Source organism: Rhinoderma darwinii, chromosome 6, assembly GCF_050947455.1.
Source record: "Rhinoderma darwinii isolate aRhiDar2 chromosome 6, aRhiDar2.hap1, whole genome shotgun sequence".
In the NCBI taxonomy this organism is placed as follows: Eukaryota; Metazoa; Chordata; class Amphibia; order Anura; family Rhinodermatidae; genus Rhinoderma; species Rhinoderma darwinii.
Window position 1 is genome coordinate 106,570,388 of NC_134692.1, and position 26,998 is coordinate 106,597,385.

General features: G+C 43.3%; 1 protein-coding gene across 2 annotated transcripts in view; it reads left to right on the forward strand.

The window, feature by feature from the left end:
- The window catches only part of USP7 (ubiquitin specific peptidase 7), a 61,303-nt gene that overhangs the window by 12,648 nt on the left and 21,657 nt on the right, over positions 1-26,998 (forward strand). For both annotated transcript variants that reach the window (XM_075830085.1, XM_075830086.1), the window contains exons 2-8: positions 16,813-16,917; positions 17,540-17,738; positions 18,676-18,814; positions 20,209-20,297; positions 20,840-20,948; positions 21,422-21,552; positions 24,529-24,583. In XM_075830085.1, the coding sequence (XP_075686200.1) occupies positions 16,813-16,917; positions 17,540-17,738; positions 18,676-18,814; positions 20,209-20,297; positions 20,840-20,948; positions 21,422-21,552; positions 24,529-24,583 (827 nt within the window). The remainder of the gene's footprint in view (positions 1-16,812; positions 16,918-17,539; positions 17,739-18,675; positions 18,815-20,208; positions 20,298-20,839; positions 20,949-21,421; positions 21,553-24,528; positions 24,584-26,998) is intronic.

Genomic DNA, 26,998 nt, shown 5'->3' on the forward strand with positions numbered 1-26,998 from the left:
AATGCTGTCACTTTTGGGGGGTTTCCACTGTTTTGGCACCACAAGACCTCTTCAAAGCGGACATGGTGCCTAATAAAAAGGAGGGCTCAAAATCCACTAGGTGCTCCTTTGCTTCGGAGGCCGGTGCTTCAGTCCATTACCGCACTAGGACCACATGTGGGATATTTCTCAAAACTGCAGAATCTGGGCAATAAATATTGAGTTGCGTTTCTCTGATAAAACCTTTTGTTATAAAAAAAAAAGTGGTATAAAAAGGATTTTCTCACAAAAAAAAAAGTAAATTTCACCTCTACTTTGCTCAAAATTCCTGTAAAACACCTAAAGGGTTCATAAACTTTCTAAATGCTGTTGTGAATACTTTGAGGGGTCTAGTTTCTAAAATGGGGTGTTTGATAGGGGTTTCTAATATATGGGCCCCTCAAAGCAACTTCAGAACTGAACTGGAACCTAAAAAAATAAATAAATTAGGCAATACTTCGCTTCTTACATTATACTGATAATGAGCCGTGCCCACCCCGCGATGACCCCAGTTTTGACCGTTTGTATAAATGGAGACCCCTATTAGACCGTTTCAGTGCCCGGTTTTCCCAAGCATACACCCCCGAGAAGTGTATTTCTATTGATGAGTCCTTGGTAGATTTTAAAGGGAGGGTTCAATTCCGCCAGTACCTGCCGGGTAAGAGGGCAAGCTATGGCGTAAAGATGTATAAGCTGTGCGAGAGTGCATCAGGGTATACCTACAAATTTAGGATATATGAAGGGAAGGACACCACTATTCAGCCCCCAGAATGCCCCCCCCCCCCCCTTACTGGGAGTTAATGCAAAAATTGTGTGGGATTTGGTGCATCCACTGCTGGACCAGGGTTACCACCTCTACCTGGATAATTTTTATACCAGCGTCCCACTCTTCAACTGCCTCGCTTCCAGAAGTACTGCGGCATGCGGCACTGCTAGAAGAAATCTGAGAGGCCTCCCTAAGACTCTGCAGGGCAAACGCTCAGAAGGGGTGAGAACAGGGCACAATCCAGCAGCAACATAATGTGTTTCAAGTACAAGGACAAGAGAGATGTCACACCAGTACCCATGTACCTGTACGAGGTACCAGTACAGAGACCCCCAAACCAGACTGCATCCTGGACTACAATAGGTATATGGGAGGGGTGGACTTGTCAGATCAAGCCCTGAAGCCCTACAGCGCTATGCGGTGTGGTATAAGAAGTTGGCCGTGCACATCATACAGATGGCATTGTACAACGCGTACGTGCTACGTCGATGTGCAGGCCAGACGGGAACTTTCCTGGAATTTCAAGAGGTGGTTATCAAGAAACTAATTTTTATGGACCAAGAAGGGGGGGCACCCAGTACTTATGAAGGCGAGGCCACACGCATCGTACCAGGGCGGCAACACTTTCCAGGAGAACTTCCCCAAACTGGCAAGAAAGAAAAAAGTCAAGAGGTACAAAGTCTGCTATAAGAGGGGGATAAGGAAGGACACAATATATCAATGTGACACATGTCCCGAAAAACTAAGGCTCCGTATGAAAGAGTGCTTCAAAATTTATCATACATCCCATGATTTTTAATCTACCCCAGTTTTACTTACCCTGATGCACTCCGCACAGCTTATCCCCCCTAGTCTTTCCCCTCTGAGCCCTGCTGCGTGCCTAGGCAGCCACATGTAGGGTATTGACGTACCCGTGAGAACCCACATTACAGTTTATGGTGTGTATATCTCCGGTCAAAATGCTCACTACACCTCTAGATGAATGCCTCAAGGGTGTAGTTTTTAAAACGGGGTCACTTCTTGGGGTATTCAACTGTACTGGTACCTCAGGGGCTACTGCATACATGACTTTGCACAAAAAAATCCCCAGTCGGCCAAATTGTGGTCCTTTCCTTCTGAGCCCTCCCATGGGCCCAAACGGCAGTTTATCACCACAAATGGGGTACTGCCGCACTCAGGACAAATTGGGCAACAGAATGGGGTATTTTATTTCTTGTGAAAATTTGAAATTTTCTGCCAAAACTACATATTATTGGAAAAAATAATTTTGTTTTAATTCCCAGCCCAATTCAAATAAGTTCTGTGAAAAAACTGTGGGGTCAAAATGGTCACAACACCCATAAATGAATTCCTTGAGGGGTGTAGTTTCCAAAATGGGGTCACTTCTGGTGGGTTTCCATTGCTTTGATACCTCTGGGGCTCTGCAAATGCGACATGGCACCCGAAAACGAATCCAGCAAAATCTGGACTCCAACAAACACATAGCACTCCTTTGCTTCTGAGCCCTCCCATGGGTCCAAACGGCAGTTTATCGCCACAAATGGGGTATTGCCGCACTCAGGACAAATTGGGCAACAAAATAGGGTATTTTGTTCCCTGTGAAAATAGGAAATTGTGATCCTAAATTACATCTTATTGGAAAAAATTTCATTTTTTTAATTTCACAGCCCAATTAAAATAGGTGCTGTGAAAAAACTGTGGGGTCAAAATGGTCACAACACCCATAAATGAATTCCTTGAGGGGTGTAGTTTCCAAAATTGGGTCACTATTGGGGGATTCCTACTGTTTTGGCACCTCAACACCTCTTCAAACCTGGCATGCTGCCTAAAATATATTCTAATAAAAAAGGGGCCTCAAAATGCACTAGGTCCACAAGCGCACTAGAGCCACACGTGGGACATTTCTAAAAACTGCAGAATCTGGGCAATACATATTTAGTAGTGTTTCTCTGGTAAAACCTTCCGTGTTACACAAAAAAAATTGAATAAAATTGAAATTCAGCAAGAAAAATGAAATTTGTAAATTTCACGTCCACTTTGCTTTAATTCCTGTGAAATGCCTGAAGGGTTAAAAAACTTTCTAAATGCTGATTTGAATACTAGGGGTCTAGTTTTTAAAATGGGGTGTTTTATCAGGGTTTCTAATACATAGGCCCCTCAAAGCCACTTCAGAACTGAAGAGGTACCTTAAAAAAAAGGCTTTTGAAATTTTCTTTAAAAAAAAATAAATTGCTGTTTATGTTCTAAGCCTTGTAGCGTCCAAGAAAAATAAAATAATGTTCAAAAAACGATGCCAATCTAAAGTAGACATATGGGAAATGTGAACTAGTAACTATTTTGGGTGGTATAACCGTCTGTTTTAGAAGCAGATGCATTTAAATTCAGAAAAATGCTATTTTTTATAAATTTTCCCAAAATTTTGCAATTTTTCAACAATAAACACTGAATATATCGTCCAATTTTTACCACTAACATAAAGCCCAATGGGTCACGAGAAAACAATCTCAGAATCGCTTGGATAGGTTTCAGCATTCCGACGTTATTACCACATAAAGTGAAATATGTCAGATTTGAAAAATGGGCTCTGAGCCTTAAGGCCAAAACAAGGCTGCGTCCTTAAAGGGATGGTGTTGACAGAAAAACATGTTTTTTTTTTAAAAATTAAACATTTAGTGTGTGGGTGATTAAACATTGTTCAAATTTTTTTTTTTTTTTTTGGCACGAGCCAGGAAATATTATAAATTATTTCTAATTTATAATACTACCCATTTTTGGTCACTAGATGGGGCTGTTCCCAAAATTGCAGCATTGCAACATTGGGTTAAAAGCCCTCGCTCTAGTGAGCTCTCAGCATCCCCCCCTCCTTTATCCTGGCTAGTGCCGGGATAAACGAGGGGTTTGAAAGGTTTAACCTCCTACACTGTGTGTCGCCATTTTTTGAGGTAACCCACAGTGTAGTAGGTTTACATACAGTAGTAAACACACACAAACACTAACATACATTGAAATCTCTTACCTGCTCCTGCCGCCGCGGCTCCCTCCGGCCCGTCCGCTCCGTTTGCTGCCGCTGTTCCATGTGCACAAGTCCGGAAGCCGCGACCGGAAGTAGTAATATTACTGTCCGGCCGCGACTTCCGGTCCACAGGAAAATGGCGCCGGACGGCGCCAATTTCGAATAGGACTGTGTGGGAGCGGCGCATGCGCAGTTCCCACACAGACGCCGTACACGGCAGTCAATGGGACGGGAGCCGTTCGCAGTCCCTATGGGACTGTGGCTGCCGTATTCCATGTCTGCGTGTGTCGTTAATCGACACACACAGAAATGGAACAAAAAATGGCAGCCCCCATAGGGAAGAAAAAGTGTAAAAATAAGAAACAGTAAAACACAAACACACAAATGAATATAAACGTTTTTATTAAAGCACTAACATCTGTAACATATAAAAAAATTATTTGCGATGACACTGTTCCTTTAAGGGGTTAACACCTTAGAAGTGCCACAGGCTGATCGCCGCCATGCCACGCATTGATGCAGTAATTCATGCAAAGGAGCCCCGACCGAGTATTTCGGGCAGATACTGTACATACTGTTCAGTAGGACAACATTTCGGTATTAAAAATAATTTTTGAAATTGGGCTTATATAATATTCTAATATTCTTATACACAAAATTTGGGATTTTCAGCCATAATCCTTAACATTAAAAAAAAAAAGATTGTGGAAATAGATCACTCTGTGTGTAATGAATCTATATAATGAGTATCACTTTTTGAATAGAATTACTGAAATTAACTTTTTGATGATATTCTAATTCATTGAGAAGGAAGAGTGTGTGTATATATATATATATATATATATATATATATATATTTTTTTTTTTACAACTTTTGCACGTTTAAAACTTGTTTTTTATACCCCTTAGTCTAAGCCATTTAAACTTTTTCATTTTCGTTTTACAATCCCCGCATTCTATGAGCCATAACTTTTTTTTTTTAATCTGTCTGCTAATAGAGTGGTGCGAAGGCTTATTTTTTGTGGGAGGAGTTGGTTTCTATTGGCACCATTTTAAGTACTGTATAATGTACTGCGAAACGGAAAAAAAAATATATGTACGGTGGAATTAGAAAAAACGGATTCCTCCATTTTTTTCTTCTGGGTTTTTTTTTTTTTTTAAGTCTTTCACTGCAGTAAAAACTACAAATTTACTTCTGGTCAATACGATTTAAGGCGATACCAAATTTATATTGGTTAAAAAAACCTATTTCACTGTTTCTTACTCCTTTTACAAAGAAGATACGGTTATGCCTTATTCACACGACAGGGTCCCGCCCGAGTGTCTGCTGATTAAAAATGGGCCGTTTTTCCCGGCCGGTTTGCATTAGTATTGCATCCTTTCCGGGCCGGGCATATCTGGACAGGGGCAACTCCTGAAGGGGAATCCCCATGTGGCCGGTGATTCCACTTCAGGAGAATCCCCTGTTTGTGTCCATTTATGGACACTGAACGTTACTGGCTTCGCCTGGTGTGGAATCCCCGGTCACAGAGTGTTCGGGGATTCCGCTTCAGCAGTTTCCCCTGACGTCACTGCCCAGATATGGACAGAGACATCAAGCACTCTGTCCAGAAGCGGAATCCCCGAACACATGGGGATTCCGCTCCTTCAGGGAGCTGAAGTGGGGCTTCCACATAGCAGAGCAGGGAGATACCTCCCAGCTCTGCTATAGTGGCGTCACTACAGCAGTAGCAGCAGCTGCTAGCGGCGCCATCGGCCATGGAAGGTGTCGCCGGGCCAGGGCGCTTTTAAAACGAGCAGGGCAAGGGAGCCAGCGCAGTGCTCCCTTCCACCTGCTGTACACCCCGGCCCTGCCACACAGTGTATAAACTTACCTCCAGCGTACAGCCATTCGTCCGAATGGCATAAACTCCTCCTCCTCCTCACATGCACTCTGCGCTGTGAGGAGAGAGAGAGCGACGGAATACATGGCCATCACTCGGGACACATTCCGGTGATGGCCGTGTATTACCTGGCCCCATAGACTTCTATGGGGGCCGGGTAAACGGCCGAAAATAGGACATGTCCCATTTTTTGACGGCCAGGTTTCCCGGGCCGTCATAAAATCGGTCGTGTGAATACCCCCATTAGGGGTCTATTGTTCCTACTGCAGCCAGGTGGCGGCCGTTTTATGAACGGCCGTCACCCAGCCGGGAAACCCTGTCGTGTGAATAAGGGCTTAGGAAAAAGTGTTTTTTTTCCATATTTTGAAAGCCATAGCTTTTATTTTTTGCTTTTTTTGTTATTGCGTAAAGGCTTTTTTTGTTTTGTTTTTTTTTGTAATACGAGCTGTGGTTTTTATTGATACCATTTTTTGGTACATACAACTTTTTGATAACTTTTAATTACTTTTTTTTCCACCGCTGAGTTGACCAGAAAACAGCGATTCTGGCATTGTTAGATTTTTTTACGGCGTTCCCATGCGCATTAAATAATGCTATATTGTAATAGTTCTGACTTTTACGCACGCAGCGATACAATTTTTTTTTTTTTAGGTTCCTTCAGATCAAAAATGGAAGAACGGGTTTAACAGAGGCAGAGTGATGGCAGTCCTGGGGGCCTTCATTAACCCCTGGGCTGCCATTACCACAATCCGCACTCCACGATCGTGTTGAAGAGGGCCGCCCTTTCTATAACGCCACAAATGCTGCGGTTGAGATTGACCCGCAGCATTTGAGGGGTTAAAAGGCCAGGAACAGCGCGATCGCTCTTACTGGCTGTTCGTGCCGGGTGTCCGCTGTAAAACTCAGCTGGCACCCACAGCGTATGGAACACGCTCCATACTTCTCCCCCTGCACCATGACATGCGCTTACGTCCTGGTGCGTGAAGACTTTAAAGAAAAACATTCGTCTGTTTTTGCGTTGCCACATACTTAGAGCCCAACATTCATTTTTTTTTTGGTGTGTTTTTTTTATCAACGGAGCTGTATTAGGGCTTGTGTTTTTGTGGGACGAGTCGTATTTTTTGACGTACATTTAACTTATTGATATTTACTTTCGTTTTTTTTTTAGGGGGTGATTGGAAAAAACATTCTATTGTTTCTTGCGTTTTAAATTAAGCCATACATCGTGCAGCATAAATAGCCTGTTCCCTTTATTCTATCGGTCGGTATGATTACGCCGATGCCAAACATGGGGTTTTTGGTTTTACTACTTTTGAACAATAGCACATGTTATGGAAATACGTTTTTATGTCGCCGCTTTCCAGAAGGCATAGTTACATACGTAGGTTAAAAAAGACACTGGTCCATCGAGTTCAACCTTTCTTTAAAGGAGTTGTGCAGTCCCAAAAAAATTGATGGCCTATGCTGAGAACCACCGCTACATGTGTCGGCGATTCAGTGTAGGAGCAGGTAAGGTATGAAGGGGAAGCAGCGATCGTATGAGCTCCACGGCCCCTTCAGAACAGCTGATCGTGGGGGGGGGGGGGGTTGAGTCGGACCCCCACTGATCAGGTATTGATGGCCTATCCTGAGAAGAGGCCATCAATTTCTTAGGACTGGAAGTCCCCTTTTAATGGCATGACCTACAGTGCAGGAATAATTAAGTTGAGTTTTTCTTCAGCTGCCTGAAATATGCTTTTAAGGTAGAAACCCTGTAAGGCTCTGTTCACATCTGGAGACAAAAATCCCAGACAACATAGCGCAGCATTCAGCACTATTTTTTCCAGCAAAATAAAAGAAACCCTTTTAAAACGGAACCTATTCAAATTCATGGCTTCCCATCAGGTGCAGTTAGTGTCTGTCATTTGACAGATCCGCTACTTGTGTTATTTTTGAGCACAGATCTGAACAAGGACTGAGATCTTCCCGTATTTCTCCTTCTACACTATTGTTTATAGAGTGACTGCGCCTACATATCAAAAGTTTGAGGAATCCAAAATTTTGATCGGTGGGGGTCTGGGTGCTGAAGGTGCAAAGCGCCTCCTTGACTAGTTTTCATAAGTGACTACTTTAACCCTTTTGGGCTTGTCCTCACGTTGCAGAATTTCTGTGTTTTTTACGTCTGGAATTGCAGACAGAAAAAAGCAGCAGAAAACAGTAGCAGCAAAGTGAATGAGATTGAACAAATCTCCTCCACAATCTGCGGAAAAAAAACGCTGGTTACTTGTTACTGGACTTCCCCATTGAATTCAATGGAGAGCTAAATCGTGAAACTAACAGCTGTTGCTTTTTTTGCGGCGGGTTCACGCAACTCAGCAAAAAACAAGTCTGATGCTTACCCAGGAGTCTGTGTTCCTTCCTCCAGCGCGGCCTCCTGGGATGAAGTTTCATCCCATTTGACCGCTCCAGCCAATCACAGGCTGTAGCGGCAGTCACATGGGATGAAACCTCATCCCAGCAGGCCGGCCTGGGTAACGTCAGAAGGCCGGCCCCCTGGGATGACACTTCATCCTAGGTGACCGCTGCTGCAGCCAATCTCAGTGGTTTCCTGGGATGACGCACAAGACGGATATGCGTGCTTTTACGCAGCGTATCCGTCCTGTGTGAACTCGGCCTTTCACTTCCATGGATACATGTAATATGTCATGACTTGAAATGCTTGCCAGCACTAAAATATAAGGATTAGAGCTTAATAAAATAATGTGAAATATAGCTTTTTTTAAAAAATTAAAATAAAAGTCCACAGTAGAAAAAAAGTTCTCCATGCAAAGTGGTTTTATTTTGTAAAAGTAAACCTGTATGGTATCGCCACAATCGTAACGATCCTAACAACCAAGTTAAAAACAAGTGTGCGTTTTTATTAATAAAAGTTAATCCCATCTACCCAATGACAGCTACATCTTGTCCCGCAAAAAACAAGCCAATATATGGCTACATAGATTGAAAAATAAGTTATGACTCTTGGAATGCGAAGATACATAACCACTTTTTATTTTTTGTTAGTGTTTTTGTGTAAAATTTAGTAAAACACAAAAAATATATACCTATTTGGTATCATTGTAAGGCCGGATTCACACGAGCGTGTGCGTTTTGCGCGCGCAAAAGGTTCATAAAAGCTCCGTGTGTCATCAGCATATGGTGCGCGGCTGCGTGATTTTCGCGCAGCCGCCATCATTATGACACTGTTTTTATGTTTATAAACAGAAAAGCATGTGGTGCTTTTCTGTTTTCATTTAAAGTTTTGACTGCTGTAGCGCGAATCACGCGCGGCACACGGAAATGCGTCCGTGTGCCTTGCTCGGTTTTCACGCACCCATTGACTTCAATGGGTACGCAATGCGCGAAAAACTGGCAAATATAGGACATGTCGTGAGTTTTACGCAGCGCACATACGATGCGTGAAAATCACTGACATTTTGAACGGCCCCATAGACTAACAGGTCCGTGCGACACGCGTGAAAATCGCGCGCGTTGCATGGACGTATTATACGTTCGTCTGGATAAGCCCTAATAGTTTCAACTCCTAGAATAAGGCCTCATTCACACGGCAGGGTTTCCCGGCCGGGTGCCGGCCGTTCATAAATCGGCCGGCACCCGGCTGCATTAGGAATAATAGACCCCTAATGGGGCTATTCACACGGCCGATTTTTTGACGGCCGGGAAAACCGCCCGTCAAAAAATAGGACATGCTCTATTTTCGCCCGGGTGCCCGGCTCCCATAGAAGTCTATGGGGCCGGGTAATACCCGGCCATCACCGGGATGTGTCCCGAGTGACGGCCGGGTTTTCCGGCTCTTGCGCTCTATCTCCTCCTCACAGCGTAGAGTGCATGTGAGGAGGAGGAGTTGATGCCATTCTGACGAATGGCATCGCTGTACACGGTGTAGCAGGGCCGGGGTGTACAGCAGGTGGAATGGAGCGCTGCGCTGGCTCCCTTCTGCTTGTTAAAAGCGCCCTGGCCCGGCGACACCTTTGATGGCGCCGCTAGCAGCTGCAGCAGCTGCTGCTGCTGCTGCTACTACTGTAGCGACGCCACTATAGCAGAGCAGGGAGGTATCTCCCCGCTCTGCTATGTGCTAGCCGCACTTTAGCTCCTTGAAGGAGCGGAATCCCCGTGTGTTCGGGGATTCCGCTCCTGGACAGAGCGCTTGATGTCTCTGTCCATATCTGGGCAGTGACTTCAGGGGAAACTCCTGAAGCGGAATCCCCGAACACATGGGGATTCCCCTTCAGGAGTTGCCGATGATGTCACTGTCCGGATCTGCCCGGCCCGGCACGGATGCATAACTTTATGCAAACCGGCCGGGCAGAATGGCCGATTTTACCGGCCGGCACTCGGGCTCGGACGCGACCCGGTCGTGTGAATCCCGCCTAAAGGAAACCCTATTTATGCCGAGAGGTTAATCGGCTTAAATTTAAAACGCAACAAACAATGCTGGAATTGGTGTGTTTTCCATACCCCCTCGCCCTGAAAAGCTAAGTTAATCAACAAATTTATATGTACTGTATTTTTCGGACTACAAGATGCACCCAGGTTTTAGACAACAGAAAATAGGGAAAAAATTATTTAAGAAGTAATTTATTCTGTTTCACCACATTCTGAGAACCAAAACATTTTTTTACACATTTTATAAGTTCCCCTAGGGGACTTGAACCAGTGGCCACTTGGTTACATGTGGAGTTACTGAAACATCGTAACTACCCTGATTCCCTAACTCCCATGGTAGTGAATGGCAGTTACGGAAGCAGCGTAGCATGCGAGCTATGCTGTTTCCGTAACTACTGTTCAGTTCTATGAGAGTTACGGAAACCGCGTAGGTCAGCGAGATACGCTGTTTCAGTAAGGCTGGATTTACACGAGCGTGTGCGTTTTGCGCACGCAAAAGTTACTTAACAGTTTCGTGTGTCATCACCATAGGATGCGTGGCTGTGTGATTTTCGCGGAGCCGCCATCATTATGACACTCTGTATGTTTGTAAACCGAAAAGCACGTGGTGCTTTTCTGTTTTCATTCATACTTTTTACTTCTCTTGCGCAAATCACGCGCGTCACACGGAAGTGCTTCCGTGTGCTGCGAGTGATTTTCATGTACCCATTGACTTCAATGGGTGCGTGAAGCGCGAAAAACGCACAAATATAGGACATGTGCGTTTCACGCAGCAGACATGCGCAGACTAACATAGGTCCGTGCGAGGCGCATGAAAATCAAGCGCGTTGCACGGACGTATTACACGTTCGTGTAAATAAGCCCTAACTCCACATGTAATCAAGTGGCCGGGAGAGCACAAAGCTAGACCGGGATTTAGGGGGCTCTGTTCTAGAGATAGGTGCGGGTCCCAGAGGTGGGACCTGCATCTATCTGACATTTGACATATCCTGTGGATATGTCATAAATGTCCTTCATAGAAAAACCCCTATTAATGCCACGGTCGCTATTGACCACGGCATTTAACTAGTTAAAGGGGTTTGCCATAAAACACATATATCCTGTATTCACAGGATAGGGGCTACATGTGAGATCGCTGGGGGTCCGACCGCTGGGACCCCCATAAATAAGGAGAGCAGGGTAGCGAATGTCACCCAAAGCGCTACATGAGAAGCCTGAACTTCCGGGTTCTGTGTCCGTCTTATCTGTTCCGCAGCTTCATAGAGATCAATGGAGAGCCGCTCGTGCATGCGCAGAAGAATCCCATTGATCTCTATGAAGCTGCAGAACGCGGAAGTCACAGCTTCTCATGCAGCGCTCTTGGTAACTTTCGGCCCCTGTTCTCCTTATCGATCACACCTGTATCCCCTATCCTGTGGATATGAGATACATGTGTTTTATGGCACAAGCCCTTTAAACTGCCAGGAACAGCGAAATTGCTGTTTCTGGCAGTTAGAGCAGCGTGTCAGAAGCTGACACCTGCAGTGTATGGAGCGGGCTCAGCGCGTGAGCACGCTCCATACATCACCCCCCTCCAGCTCCATGATGTGCTGGCACGTCATGGGTCGGGATGGGGTTAAGTAATGAAGCAGTCATGGCGCCCGGTGACGACGGGTCCCTTGACTGCGGACTATAAGACGCAGGGACTTATTAGCAAGATTTATTCTTGCTAAACACTGCGTCTTCTAGTCCGAAAAATACGGTACCTTAATTGGAAAATACAATTTATCCTGCATAATAACAACCCATAGAGCTATGTGGACAGAAAGTGTTATGGCTCTTAGAATACAGATGTGAAGAGCCAAAACACTGTCAACACCCCCAAAATCACTCTCTTGGAAATTAGACCCCTCAAGGTATTCGTTTAGCGACATATAAGAGCTTTTAGCCCTATTTTTTTTCCAGACAATTCATTGACTTTGATGGAAAAAATTAAAACTGGTATTTTTTCCCCCAAATATGTGAATTCAGGTGACCTTTTTTTTTTTACGTCTGGTGTATGCCACTGGGTAAACACACCTGAATACATACTTGGCAACTTCTGCCGACTATCTTCTAATTGTCATATCTATCTCTTATAACTATCAACCTATCTCTATCTGCCTCTAATATCTAATTAATGGATGGATCGATATGATGGATAGATATGAGAGAGATGGATAGATATGACAATTAGAAGATAGATAGATTTTACATGGATAGATATTACATAGATAGATATTGGATAGATATATACTGTATATAGAGAGATAGATATGATGGATACATATGGAAGAGATGGATAGATAGATATAATTAGAAGATAATAGATGGATAGATATTACATAGACACTGTATATAGAGATGGATAGATAGATCTGACATTCATAGATAGATAGGAATACATTTTCTTTATTATACACTGTTCTCCCTCTCCTGACAGCCTGCCATGAGAGGGAGAAGTTAGGGGGGGGGGGGGGTGCCGCGACGATGTGGAAAGTATAGTGGTCATTGTGACAGTTGCCCAGTGATTGGTCTCTAGGCAGAGCTCCGTGATGTCCGCTGTCTAGAGACTACTGTATCACGGGGCTGAATGCCGCTTCAGACCGGTGAACAGGCTATCTCTGCAGGACGTTCTGAAATGGCCCTGCAGAGTTAATTAAGGACCGCCCGGATGTTTATAGTCAATGGGCGGTCCGGAAGTGGTTAAAATAGGTCTTGGTCATTAAAGGGTTAATCACCAAAGTAAAAGGCCTAATATTTATAATGCTCTATATTTTGTCTTAAATAGCATCCACAGTGATCTTTTCAGTGCCCATGGAAAATATGAGATGGGCGTTCTGAATGACTTGTAGTGTCCGGCTACTTCTCTAGTGCACTTTGTCAGGATGTTCGGGGAAATAGCACAACATAGGGAACATCCAGATGCTGCAGATTTTCAATGTGGATTCCCCACAAATGACGGCACAATACAAGTGAACAGTTTTCTACAAATAAAATAGTATCCCAGTGCTCTGTTGTCTTAGAAATATGAATAAGATGTTCAGAAGTCTTGAGTTGGCTAATCTCTGAACAGGTGGAGCGTGTGCACCTTTCACAGGGGCTTCTAAGGCCCCATGCACACGAACGTAAAAACGCCTGTAATTACGGCACATTTTTACGGTCCCATGGACTTCTATTGGCCACGGGTACCTCCCGGTATGCTTACGGGAAAGTGCCCGTGCCGTTGAAAAATATAGAACATGTCCTATTTCAGGCCGTAATTACGGCACGGGCAGGCCCATAGAAGTCTATGGGGCTCCCGTAATTACGGCTGACTACGTGTGTGCATCCGTAATTACGGGAGCGTTGCTAGGCGACGTCAGTAAATAGTCACTGTCCAGGGTGCTGAAAGAGTTAAACGATCTGCAGTAACTGTTTCAGCACCCTGGACAGTGACTTCCGATCACAATATACATCAACCTGTAAAAAAAAAAAGACGTTCATACTTACCCAGAGCTCCCTGCTTCTTCCTCCAGTCCAGCCTCCTGGGATGACGTTTCAGCCCATGTGACCGCTGCAGCCAATCAAAGGCTGCAGCGGTCACATGGACTGCCGCGTCATCCAGGGAGGTCGGACTGGATGTCAAGAGAGGGACCAAGGCAACGGCCGGGTAAGTATGAATTTCTTTTACTTTTTCTGCGGAAAGTACTGTCCCTTCTCTCTATCCTTCACTGATAGAGAGAAGGGCTGCCGATTACTGCAGTGTAATTTTGCAGCGAAAACGTGCCCGTAAATACGGGTGACACCGGACCTGTATTTACGGGCACGGGTCCGTAAATACTGGTGCAATATGGGTCGAATACGTGTGACCAAGGACCCGTATTTACGGGAGGACAAAAATACGTTCGTGTGCATGGGGCCTTACCAATCAATTTTACTCTTGCTCAGTAGTGAATGCATCGCCTCCCTAGAACTTGTCCAGCCCTGCTTCAATACGTAATACCATGTATACTAATTTACTTTCCGTTGTTGTCTGTACGCATTAACCACTTAGTGACCAACCTATTTTAGGCCCTAATGACCAAGCTATATTTTTCGTTTTCCTATGGTCGCATTCAAAGAGCTCTAACTTTTTTCTTTTATTCTTCCGTCGACATAGCTGTATGAGGACTTGTTTTTTGCAGGATTAGTTGTACTTTTTAATGGCACCATTTTGGGGTACATATCGTTATTTTTCAACTTTTTTTTTGGGGAGCATAGAAAAGAAACCCTGAAATTCCGCCATTGTTCTATGCATTCATTCATGACGTTCACTGTGCGGCATAAATAACACATTACCTTTATTCCGTGGGTTGGTACGATTACGGCGATACCACATATGTATAGGTTTCTGTGTTTTTTGCTACTTTTGCACAATAAAAACTCTTTAATACTAAGATTATTTGCTTTTTGCATCGTCTCTTTCCAAGAGAAGTAATTAGACGTAGTTTTGATTGCTACTGTTTTGGGGTACATAAGACTTATTAACTTTTTTATTATTCCTTTCTTGGGGGGCAATCGTAAAAAAATAGCAATTTCACCATTGTTTTGCGTTTTTTTTTTTTGTTTTTTTTACTGTAATTATTTATTTTACATTTATTACTACTTTTTTTTAGTCCCACTAAGAAACTTTACTATGCAATCTTTAGATCGCTGCTATAATGCTTTGGTATATTTAGTGAACCTGAGCATTATTGCCTGTCAGTGTAAGGCTGGATTTACACGAGCGTGTGCGTTTTGTGCGCGCAAAAGGCACTTAACCGCTCCGTGTGTCATCACCATATGATGCGTGGCTGCGTGATTTTCGCGCAGCCGCCATCATTGACACTGTAACACGTGGTGCTTTTCTGTTTTTATTCATACTTTTTACTGCTCTTGCGCGAATCATGCGCGTCACACGGAAGTGCTTCCATGTGCTGCGTGATTTTCACGCACCCATTGACTTCAATAACGCTGCGTGAAAATCACGGACTGTCTGCACGGCCCCATAGACTAACAGGTCCGTGCGAGGCGCGTGAAAATCACGCGCGTTGCACGGACATATTACACGGTCGTGTAAATAATCCCTAAATCTGACAAGCAATCTATTAGGACATTCCTCCGGCAGACCTGGGGGCTTTTATCAGGCCCTCGGCTGCTATGGCACCCCTTCGGAGGCCCGCGATTGCATTCGCGGGTCGCCGATGGGGGAGATCCCTCCCTCTTTAGACAAGTTAAATGCCGCAGTCGCTATTGACTGCTGCATGTAACGGGTTAAACGGCCACGATCGATGTAAACTTCGATCGCAGCCGTTGGAGCATGAGCCCAGCTGTCATCACACAGCCGAGCCCCGGCTCCAGCCTTCACAGGACACCCGTGCAGGACTTAGACTGGGCTGCTGTGAAAAGGCGACTGCCTAGCTTAAGGCCCCTTTAGTGACGGCCGTGAAAAGGCGTATTGGTGGTCACTAGGGGGTTAATAACATTTGGCACTGGTGCCATTGCTTCTGAACACCATTTAGCAGTTTTTAATTTTCCACAGAAGCTGTGCCTATGTAAGTACGTTACAAGTACTGATCTTGAGCAAGCCCTTCCCCCTCCTCATATAACTGAGCTGATCTCCTATAATTCAGTGTCTTGTGTTTCTACAGATTACTGTACACTGCCTAATGTAGACACTTCACTTCCCGCAATGCAAATGATCAAAGTAAATCCCATATAGATATTGATCAAGTTCCGACTTCTGGGAGATTGCGCTGAGTTGTAAATGCAGCTCTGATAGAAGCTGGAACCACGAAACACCTGGACCTTCTAGTTCATTCTCTCCTGTCCTTGATATGCTGTAATTTATTAGAAAGTGACAGTGTTTGGAAATCCATCCTGAAAAATCCACTACAAATACCCTGTCGAGGCGTCTGACAGTTTCTCATTATTTATTAAGTGCTCACAATTCCTTCATGTCTTTTAGGCTCACTGCTCATTGCTGCGTTTTTCATGGCGTTATTTTTATTTTTTCCAGTTTTCAACATAAATGGTCATAGATCGTACAAACAAATCCAGAATGGATATCACACTTATGACATTACAAGATTTCATCTTCGTGGCGTTTTTAACTACGGCCAGATGTTACCTTGGTCTATAGTGAAATATAAGATGCACTCCACACACCTGCATTTTGGCTTGTGGCAATTTTGTGGTCAGTGGCGATCTTTATTTTTCCAAACGCAGCATGCTCTGGCTATGGTGTTTTCCCATAGGCTTCTCTATAGGATTTAAAAATGCTTTGACAAGCGCCATGAAAAAAGTCACACATATTTGGTATGGCTGCATCCGTAATTGAATTGCTCTTCTTTTCATCCTGCCTTCAAAAAAATTTGATAAAGTGATCAAAAAGTCGCATGTACACCAAAATGGTAACAATAAAAACTACAAGTTGTCTTGCAAAAAAAAAAGCCCTCATACAGCGATGTCAGCAGAAAAATAGTTAAATAGGACACAAAAACAAATAATTTAGGAAGTGTTACTAAAAGTCGTAAAACAAAAAAAACGAGATCAATTTGTTATCGCCACTATCGTAACAACACGCTGAATAAGATTATTTATACCACAAGGGCTGTTGTAGTGTCTTTTTTTATGTTTGTACTTTTTTTAATTTTTGTTAATGTTTCTTGGCTTTTTTTTTTTTTCAGCTGGAGATGCTGATGATCCTCCAAGAATCACACCTAATCCTGTAATAAATGGCAATGTTGCCATGGCAGATGGCCACAATAATACAGAAGAGGATATGGAAGATGGTAAATGATATGCATGGTGCACTGATATTCAGTATGTCTGTTAACCCTCTCCGTCTGATATATAAACCATAAAAAAATGCTTCGTTCACATCACATCTGCGTCAGGACTCCGTACATGGGTTCCGTCTGAGCTTTCCGTCGGGAACCCATAAACGGATTTCAATGCAAATGGTTTCCGTTTGTCACCGTTGTGCAAAGGTGTCGTTTTGACTGAATCAATACTGTAGTCGACTGCACTATTCATTCCGTCAAAACGACGGAACCCTTACACAACAGGGACAAACGGAAACCATTGCATCGGATCCGTCACCATTGAATTCAATGATGATGCAAACGGACAGCTATGGTTTCTGTTTGTTTCAGTTTGGATTCTGTTCATGGGTTCCCCTGATGGGAAGCTCAGACCGATCCCATGAACGGAGCCCCGACGCAGATGTGAACGAAGCCTAAGCGTGTCCTTCCCTCAAATGTATCCTTTTCAAGTAGCATTGTAAGACTTGACTATTTCTACCAAGGAGACTTTCTGTAAAGTTTCTAACCCACTGACAAACCAGATCTTGGATAAAGTTTATGAAACTCCTTTTTTTTTAATGCCCGTGATGTGGTGAATTTCTGCTTTCAGATACCAGTTGGCGGTCAGAAGCAACATTTCAGTTCACCGTGGAACGCTTTAGTCGACTTAGTGAATCTGTTCTGAGCCCTCCTTGCTTTGTGCGAAATCTTCCCTGGAAAATTATGGTGATGCCACGATTTTACCCAGATCGACCACATCAGAAAAGTGTGGGATTTTTTCTTCAGTGCAACGCAGAATCTGATTCTACGTATGATCATTTTATTATTACTGTCCGTTATTTATGTGTAACATTGCTGCTGTTTTTGCTATTATGTGGTGCAGTATTTTAGACCATAATCGCAACAAAGATGCTTTACAATATATTTTAGCATGAACCTTTTGTAATATAAGGCCTTCAGGTTTCTGCTGCAAAACAATTTCATGCTTCAAGCCACTTTTTGCAGATAGTGACCAGTCTGATTCTAGCTGATTGTTTGGTATTGTCAACACTGACCCATCATTCATGAGGCCCTGAGTGTGATGGGGGCTGTAGTACTGCTCCATCTGCCCCAAGCTACAGTGCTGGTAACACAGGCAGTTAAAACTTTCCAAATTGGTGGTTGCATTAGGCGGTGCGGTCAAAATTGGGTTTCTTGATGCAACTGGTTAAAACTGCAGTGTTTTGCCGCAAAAAAAAAAAATTTTTCTCTGCTACTGGCAAAAAAATGCATTTTGACCACCATGTGAATCCAGCCATAATGAGTGATTACATTTATGATCCTGTAAAGCTTCTATAGAATGGTCTGTCAGAAAATCCAGTCACAGAAGTTTCAGACTGTGCAGAAAGGTTTTAGCAATATACAGTCAGATAAGATTTCACACACATTTGTGACATTTCCAAAGATTTGAACTGTATTTTTACTTTAAGGGTTGTGGACACCTTTCCACTTAAAAAAAAAAAAAAAAAAAAAAAAAAAAAAATTAAAGAAATTCAACTTCATTGTTTATATTGTGTAGAATAAAGCCTTTCTGCACTTGTTTGGAATTCACATTATTTTAGGTTTTATTTTTCAGCTTGCGAGTATTACAATGCAATGACAGCTACGTTAGAGTGGGCAGTGTTACCTGTATTGGGGGCAGTGCTACCTGTATTGGGTTTTGTTTTTTGTATTCTTGTATGTAAACCTTAACGTTTTCTCTTCCAGGTCATGGTCTTGCCATGCACAGGCAGTTCTTAAGATAATCAATTACAAGGACGATGAGAAATCTTTCAGCAGACGTATTAGTCATTTGTTTTTTCACAAGGAGAATGATTGGGGATTTTCCAATTTCATGGCGTGGAGTGTAAGTAGCTTCTCTTATATAGATTGTGCCATTTGATTAAATGCTGAATGCATGAGGTTGAAATAATTGTCGTGATAACAAGCTTGGGATGTATTTTGAAAAGTTACCAAACCATTCAGTAGATGACTATAAAAAGCTGTATGAAGTTCATGTGTTAGGCGTTCATGAGCACCTCCACCTCCCATGTTTTAATGAATGGGTGTTGTGCAGATATGGAAGATTTCAACACCCAGAAATGGAAGGATTTATTAGCCTAAGTCATGGCCGGCCAGTATGAGAAGACCTTAGTGATCGAGCTTAATATCGGGCAGTATAGAGGGGGAAGCCAACAAGTGCTTCAGATCAATGGCAGCCCCCAATACTTCACAAGGAGATTTTCCAATATGTTGCAGACTACCTTGTTTCAGCATTTTTAACAGTCGACCACTGGGTTGTTCTGCAGTTGTTGGTTACACTTTGCAGGTGACGCTTTTTTTCTTGTGTAACTTGCACGCGTTGTCTATTTGTGCTAATTCACACAGTATCACACAATATTTTGGCTCTATTTTAGACGAGGACACCGTGCCAAATGGCCGAAATCGCCTCCCATTGATTTCAATGGGAGGTGGACATGCCCTTTCTGTTTCCATCTCTGACAAAAAACACGGCAAGTGTTCTGCCGGCAGGTGAAAATCTGCCTACAAAATACTCTTTGTGAACATACCCTTATAGGCTACATTCACACGACAGTGGAAAAAAAATAGCCATTAAAAACTGATCAACTGAGTTTTTCATGGCCATTTTACATGGTGTCCAAATTTTCATCCATTTCCAGGCCGTCTGTCCGTTTTTAATGGCCGTTTGACATCCCTTTTGCATCAGTTTTACATGGCCGTTAAAAAAAAAAAAAAAAAAAGTACAGGGAACTGAAGTTTGTTTGTTTGTTTGGGGTGGAATGGGGGGTAAAAAAAACAGATGCCTCCATTTGTATTTTGGCTTCTGCATTTACGGCGTTCACTTTGCAGTAAAAACCTATCTTCATTCTGTGGGTCCGTAAGATTAGGGCGATACAAAAGCTTTTACAAAAAAAATACAGCAACACAATAAAAAAAAAATTCTGAGCTATAACTTCCTGGGAAGGTGAAACGTTGCCTGTAAGTTGAGTGAATAAACTTTTTGGGATTTTTTCTATTACATTGGAGTGCTGCCTCTTCTCTTGGATTGTGTTATGTTATATCACATGATTCCCCCAGCCAGTCAGCAGCTCTGAAAAGGAACATGTCAGATTCAGGTTTTTTGGGTGTTGTGGGGTCTCGTGTGATCCTTGGGAGTGGAAGACAAATTTGGATTGTAGGAGTACGAATAGGTACAATACTCTGATGTGTAATTCTGGCTTCAAACTATTTCTTATACAGGAAGTTACAGATTCAGATAAAGGTTTCGTAGAGGATGATAAAGTGACTTTTGAAGTCTATGTGCAAGCTGATGCTCCTCATGGCGTAGCGTAAGTATTGCTACCAGAAGACACGCTGCTTTATCTAAAATATACTGACAAAATGTGTGTGGTCTATAAGTGGGCTTTTCCCTCCATTAGTGGTCGGCGTTTTGTTGGCTTTTCAGAGGAGTTGTCTATTGTAGATGGAAAGCTACAATCTATCTTTAATAGCTCCGTTTCAGTTCTCGGGCACTGTGGTAAGGTGATGAGGTGATCATAGATGTACTGATCTGTAACAATCCTAAAACAACTATCCCTAATGGTAAAGTCCATAATACAAAGACGTTCAATTTAGACCGATTTAACTTTTTTTTTTTTCTAGGCTTTTACACGTTTAGTTGGCCCTCTTTTTAGCGTTAAATCCGTTATTGGAGGAGTACATACATGTGCAGCGTGTACAATCCTTTCCATACTTTAATATCCGAATACTTCATGGACACGGGACACCCGCCTGCTCCTAACTTAACAGCTTAATCAGCACATTTGTGGTCTGTGTTTTGGTTTGTTTTTTCTTGTGTTGAGTATTACAATGTCTTCCTCCTGTCCTATAGCTGGGATTCAAAGAAGCATACTGGATATGTTGGTCTAAAGAATCAGGGAGCAACATGTTACATGAACAGTTTGTTGCAAACACTATTTTTCACAAACCAACTCCGGAGGGTAAGTGTGTGGTTTTTTTGTTTGTTTGTTTTACTGTACGATATGTCTTTGCTACTAAAGACTCTAGCTCATCCTCGATCATGGCTAAAGCCAAGATATTTGTCTTGTTTTAAAGCGCTGCCACAGTAAGTTATCTGTAGAACAGCGATGGTCATCCCAACATATTGTGGGGACCTCAAATGTGGTACTTGACACCATCGAAGGGACACATTACATTCAGCTTGGACTGAGGCACACACTGTACTTTTTTTTTTCTTTTTCTTTACACTGCGTTATTTGTAATGGGACTTTTCTTTTTTTTTTTTCCCCCTAAATTAAATACATATGGGGGGACGGGACTGTTTGGACAAAATAATTTCCAAAACTAGATCCTCCATGGTTTATAAACTGAAGCCATCTGTGAACAGTAGACAATGTTGATGTTGATGCTAATCTTTAACGGTTATATGTTACATAATGATTTGTTCTTTTAGGCTGTGTACATGATGCCCACAGAGGGTGATGACTCCTCCAAGAGTGTACCATTAGCATTACAGAGAGTGTTCTATGAATTGCAACATAGTGACAAACCTGTAGGAACTAAAAAGTTAACAAAATCCTTTGGGTAAGATGTTATATATTCAGAAATTTTTCTAAATCTGTTTAGGCAAAGTTGTACAGCACCGTATAACTGGCCCATCACCATAGATGCGGAGGGCAGGCTGCAACAAGGAGCTGTAGCACTTCTATGAAGCGTAAAAAAAAGTCTGTAACCTGGCATCACCAGGATCAAACAGATGGCAGGTTCTGAAAGTTGTGCTACCGTAATTTTATGTAACTAAAGCTGATTTAATGTACAATGAAAATTTCTGTAGCTTTCAGATATACTTTGTTTCCATTCCTTAGTTTTTAAAATCCTCGCTGTCCGTGAATTAACAGATATATATATATATATATATATATATATATATATATATATATATATATATATATATATACACCTATATATCTAGCTCTCAGCTGAGAAGTGGACACAAGTGTATCCAGTCTATGCAATACTCCCAACAATGGCCCCCAGCCTAGCAGAGAGATAAGTGCTGCTGTTGTATTTCGCTCAGAGCATTGCCCAGACTGTATACTACGGTATCTGCATCTCTGCTTAGAGGAGGACTAGGTATGTGTGGAGTGTCTTCTTCTGTTCATCTTTCATTATACTTTGAGTAAGCTTTATTTACCTAATGCAAAACTCCTTTAACATCTAATTAAAAATGTTTATAACAAAATGTTACAATAATAAACTTAATGGAGTGGGATGTCTCAACCGACACCTTACTGCAACAGCTGGGATCCAAGAGCTCTCATCCCGGCCTTTTTACCACTTAGATGCCACTGTCCATAACAAACATGTCATCTAAGCCGTGAGAGAGAGGGGGTGCGGCCCCCTTCGTCAGTCCTTTGCCTCCCCACAGCAGGTTGTTAATGGTTGTCATGGCGGACTTAGGGGGAGCCTACTGAAGGCCCCCCGATCTGCCGTTAAGGCGGGATTCACACGACCGGGTCCCGCCCGAGTGCCGGCCGGTAAAATCGGTCATTTTGCCCGGCCGGTTTGCATAAAGTTATGCATCCGTTCCGGGCCGGGCAGATCTGGACAGTGACATCAGCGGCAACTCCTGAAGAGGAATCCCCATGTGTTTGGGGATTCCGCTTCAGGAGTTTCCCCTGATGTCACTGCCCAGATATGGACAGAGACATCAAAACACGGGGATTCCGCTCCTTCAAGGAGCTAAAGTGGGGCTAGCACATAGCAGAGCGGGGAGATACCTCCCTGCTCTGCTATAGTGGCGTCGCTGCAGTAGTAGCAGCAGCTGCTAGCGGCGCCATCGAAGGTGTCGCCGGGCCAGGGCGCTTTTAAAACAAGCAGGGGAAGGGAGCCAGCGCAGCGCTCCCTTCCACCTGCTGTACACCCCGGCCCTGCCACACAGTGTACAGCGCAGCCATTCGTCCGAATGGCATCAACTCCTCCTCCTCACATGCACTCTGCGCTGTGAGGAGGAGGAGACAGAGCGCAAGCCACGGGAAACCCGGCCATCACTCGGGACACATTCCGGTGATGGCCGGGTATTACCTCAAAATGTTACCGATTATATAACGATTGCTCGCCCTGCAAACAAACCCTCACACCTTTAAATAAACGAAAGAATAAAAGTTCTGGGTTTCAGAATATGGCGATCCAAATTGTTTTTCATTTTTAGCCCTTCGTTTTTTCTTTGTAAAAGTAGAAAAACCTAAAAAAAATATATATACATTTTTTTAATCGTAATTGTATTGACCCGCATACTACAGCTGTCCTTTTTACCGCACGGTGAACTAACAAAACCCCCCAAAACAAAACCTTTTCCATTCCACCACAGTGTTTTCCGTTTCCAGGTACAATATATGGTACAATAAATAATGTGAGAAACTAGAACTCGTCCCGCAAAAAAACTAGCTTTCATGTGTCTAAATAGACAAGAAAAATAATGTTATGGCTTTTGTAATGCGGGGAGGAACAAATTAAAGTGAAAAACCGAAAAATGGCGGCAAGTGGTTAAGGAGGGGAAAATGTACAGTGAAATTCCATTAAACTGACATCTAATAATATAGAAAGTCTGATAGTCTGGAACTTGTTCCTAGCACAGAATGGCAGTTTACTGGACCAGCGCTAAGGACTGAACAGAACCAATTTTGGAATGTTTTCTGTTTAAAAATCTAAATTGTACGGTTATGTTAACATTTTATATAAAGTTCCCTACTCTTTCAAGTTAGTGTTACATACTTTTCTATATGACCATAAACCAGTCTGGCACCTATCAGGTCTCCATGGCAGATTAAAGGAATTTTACTGTATAGCTGGCAGAAGAAGAAAAACCACACCAAAAATGAACTTTTACTTAAGGGTTTGTGTGATTCTTCTTTTTCTAATGCATTTGAATTGTGCTGAGGTTATTTTTAGATGCAATTGTTATCCTTGTGCTGATGTTTTCTTAAATGATGCAGCCTTCGGCTTCGTTCACATCTGCGTCAGGGATCCACTATTGATTCCGTCAAAACGACGGAACCCTTGCACAACGGAGACAAACGGAAACCATTGGCACCGGATCAGTCGCCAATCAATGGTGAAGGAAACCTATGCTTTCCGTTTTAGTCAGGGCTCCGTTCGTTCCCTGACACAGATGTGAACGAAGCCTTACTCCTATGTTCACACGGGTCGTGTTTGCCTACACTTATTTACTGCAGGATTTGCAGCAGAAAGTCAGCTTATCTCCGATTTCTGCCACAAATGTTCAGTTTAATTTAGTGCAGATCCACACAAGAATTGGCCCCAGATCCGCACAAGAATTAGACCCATTCACTGGGGCTAATCTACATATGACAATCTGCCACCTTTTCCGTGCAGAATATACGGAGTTAGCATCCGCGTGGAAATTTCCTGCAGAGTGTGAGCAAGGTTTCCAAAACCCCATTCACACGCATGGCATGCAGATTGTCGTTGGATTTGCCACAAAAAAAATGTCAAATCAGATGTGAATGGGGCTTTACTTATACATGTGCTTATTTTTAGGTGGGAGACATTAGACAGCTTCATGCAACATGATGTCCAAGAATTATGTAGAGTGGTAAGTTGTCACAATAAACAAGGCATGGTGTTACAATATGTGTTCAGTCCTATTTAAAGGACTTCTCTACCTAAATTTGAAAACCGTCATCAATTAAACTAACACCTAAGGCAAAACCGATACTGTTATGCCTAGTGCAGGGGCTGATGGGACAGAGAGAATCCCTGTCATGTACTGCTCCCTCAGCCCCTGCACTATTCATAAAGCATCATGTCTATTTCGCCTGGCAAAAGTACATCTCCGTAAACCTTGTCAGCAGAGGGAAGCAAATTTCCTGGTAGACGCTGTGTTGACTCTGGACTTGATAAAACACAGTGGACCAACACTGTTGCTCAGTGTCCAAAGTCCTATTTTCATTTGGGAATCCAGGTCCCAGCGTCTGGAGGAAGAGTGGAGAGGCATCCACATTCAGTGATGTTTTGGGGAGCCATGTCATCTGCTGGTGTTGGTGTTAAAGGAACTAGATTGAGGGAGAGCTAATTCCAATTTCAGGTCTTCAAATGTGCGAAAGACACCGTTCGAAAAAAGGCCTCTACTCTACCAATCCTCAAACCCTTCTAATTTATCTAATTCTTTATAGAAAGTGTTTCCCCCTATAGGGGAGTAAGGAGTACACACCACTATTCCCACCAAAACTTTGGCTCTATCCCAGACCTTATAAATCATAGCCAGTGTAGGAAAGCCTGTCCTCCGTTCTCCCAACCGCTCAGACTCAAGAACCAAAAATAGCGGTTACTCACCTGTCACCGCACTGAGCCATTTCCCAACTGCAGTAGATGGTGCCTCCGCTCCCCACCTTCTGAGATGTTGCAGCTGAGCCGCAATATATTAGAGCCACTGGTTTGGTATTGCCAACTCCCCCATCCTCCTTTGGCCTTTGCAGGGTGTCCATACGTATCCTTGGAACACTTTTTTTTTCCATGTTAGATCCCTAAAGAGAACATTGAGTTTGTGAAAAATCCTCTGAGGAAGCCAGACCAGGGCATTATGCAACAAACATAGTATCTGGGGCATGAATATCATCTTAGTGAGGTTCGTTCTACCCACCTCACTCAGCAGACGTTTACACCATGCTTTCGTCTTGCTCTGTAGCTTAACCAATAACTGATCAATATTTAGAAACACAAAATCCAGAACTCTACATGGATGCCAATTGATAGTTAAGCCTGACAAAAAAACAAACAAATTATCAATTATACGCATAACATGTCGTAAGGAAACAGGCCAGCGACTTAAGAAGAGGAGCATGCAATTCGCATAAAGATCGATTAATTTTTTTTTATATTTATTTTTTTCTTCCATGTACCCCTTTGTAATAAAATCCCATAACTTCATCAGCTTGGCAGCCGCTAGTGGCTCTATGGCCAACACAAATAGCAGGGGCGATAAGGGACATGCCTGTCTCGTTCCTCGGAACAGCGAAAATGAGGTTGAGAGTAAGCCATTAGCTTGAACCCAGGCTTTAGGCGCAGCATACAGTAATTTCACCCAAGAGATAAATCTGTCATAGGCATATGCTGCGTCCGAAGAGGCCACTGCCCTGGCTTCCCACTGTGGCATCTGAAGGTTCACCAATAGTCTGCACAAGTTTACAGCCGTTGACATATTGGGCATAAACCCCACTTGGTCCTCCTGATGCACTACCTTTGTGACCACCCTAGAGAGTGGTATCATTCATCGAGTCAGGCAGCCGACCAGTTTCCAGGGCCGATTGATAAACCTGGAGTAATTGTGCCATCAGTGGTTGAGCATATGATTTTAAACACCTCAGCCGGTAATCCATCTGCACCAGGGGATTTCGCATTAGCCATAGAGGTGCAGTTCAAACCCGGTGAATTGTTCTCTGAAGTCCTGTAGCTTTTCTAATAGCTTGCTACCTGTGCTGTTCGTGTCGGCGTTTATCATTTGCATGACCGAAAGGGGCTGTCACATTGCCTATTGCTGGAGTCCCCGAGCAGAGCATCAGCTAGCGCTTTGTTCTGAACTCCAGCACTGCTCCCGATGTCACTGTCCATATTTGGTCAGTGACTTCAGAGATGTACTATGCTCTGCCCTGGAACTCCAGCTCTGCTGCCAATGTCACTGTCCATTATATGGACAGTGATGTCAGCAGCAGTACTGCAGAGCATCAGCTGATGCTCTGTCCGTGGACTCCAGCACTGCTCCCAACGTCACTGTCCATATATGGTCATTGACTTCAGGGGTGTCCGATCGCTGGAGTCCTGAGCATAAGCTGATGCTCTGTTTGGAAACACCAGCGATGGGAAACCCCTGAAGTCACTGACCAAATGTCGGGAGCAGTGCTGGAGCCCCGAGCAAAGCACTAGCTGATGCTCTGCACGGCTACTCCCTCAATAGGCAATGTGACAGCCCCTTGTGGTCATGTTATTGATTACACACTGACACAAACAGCAC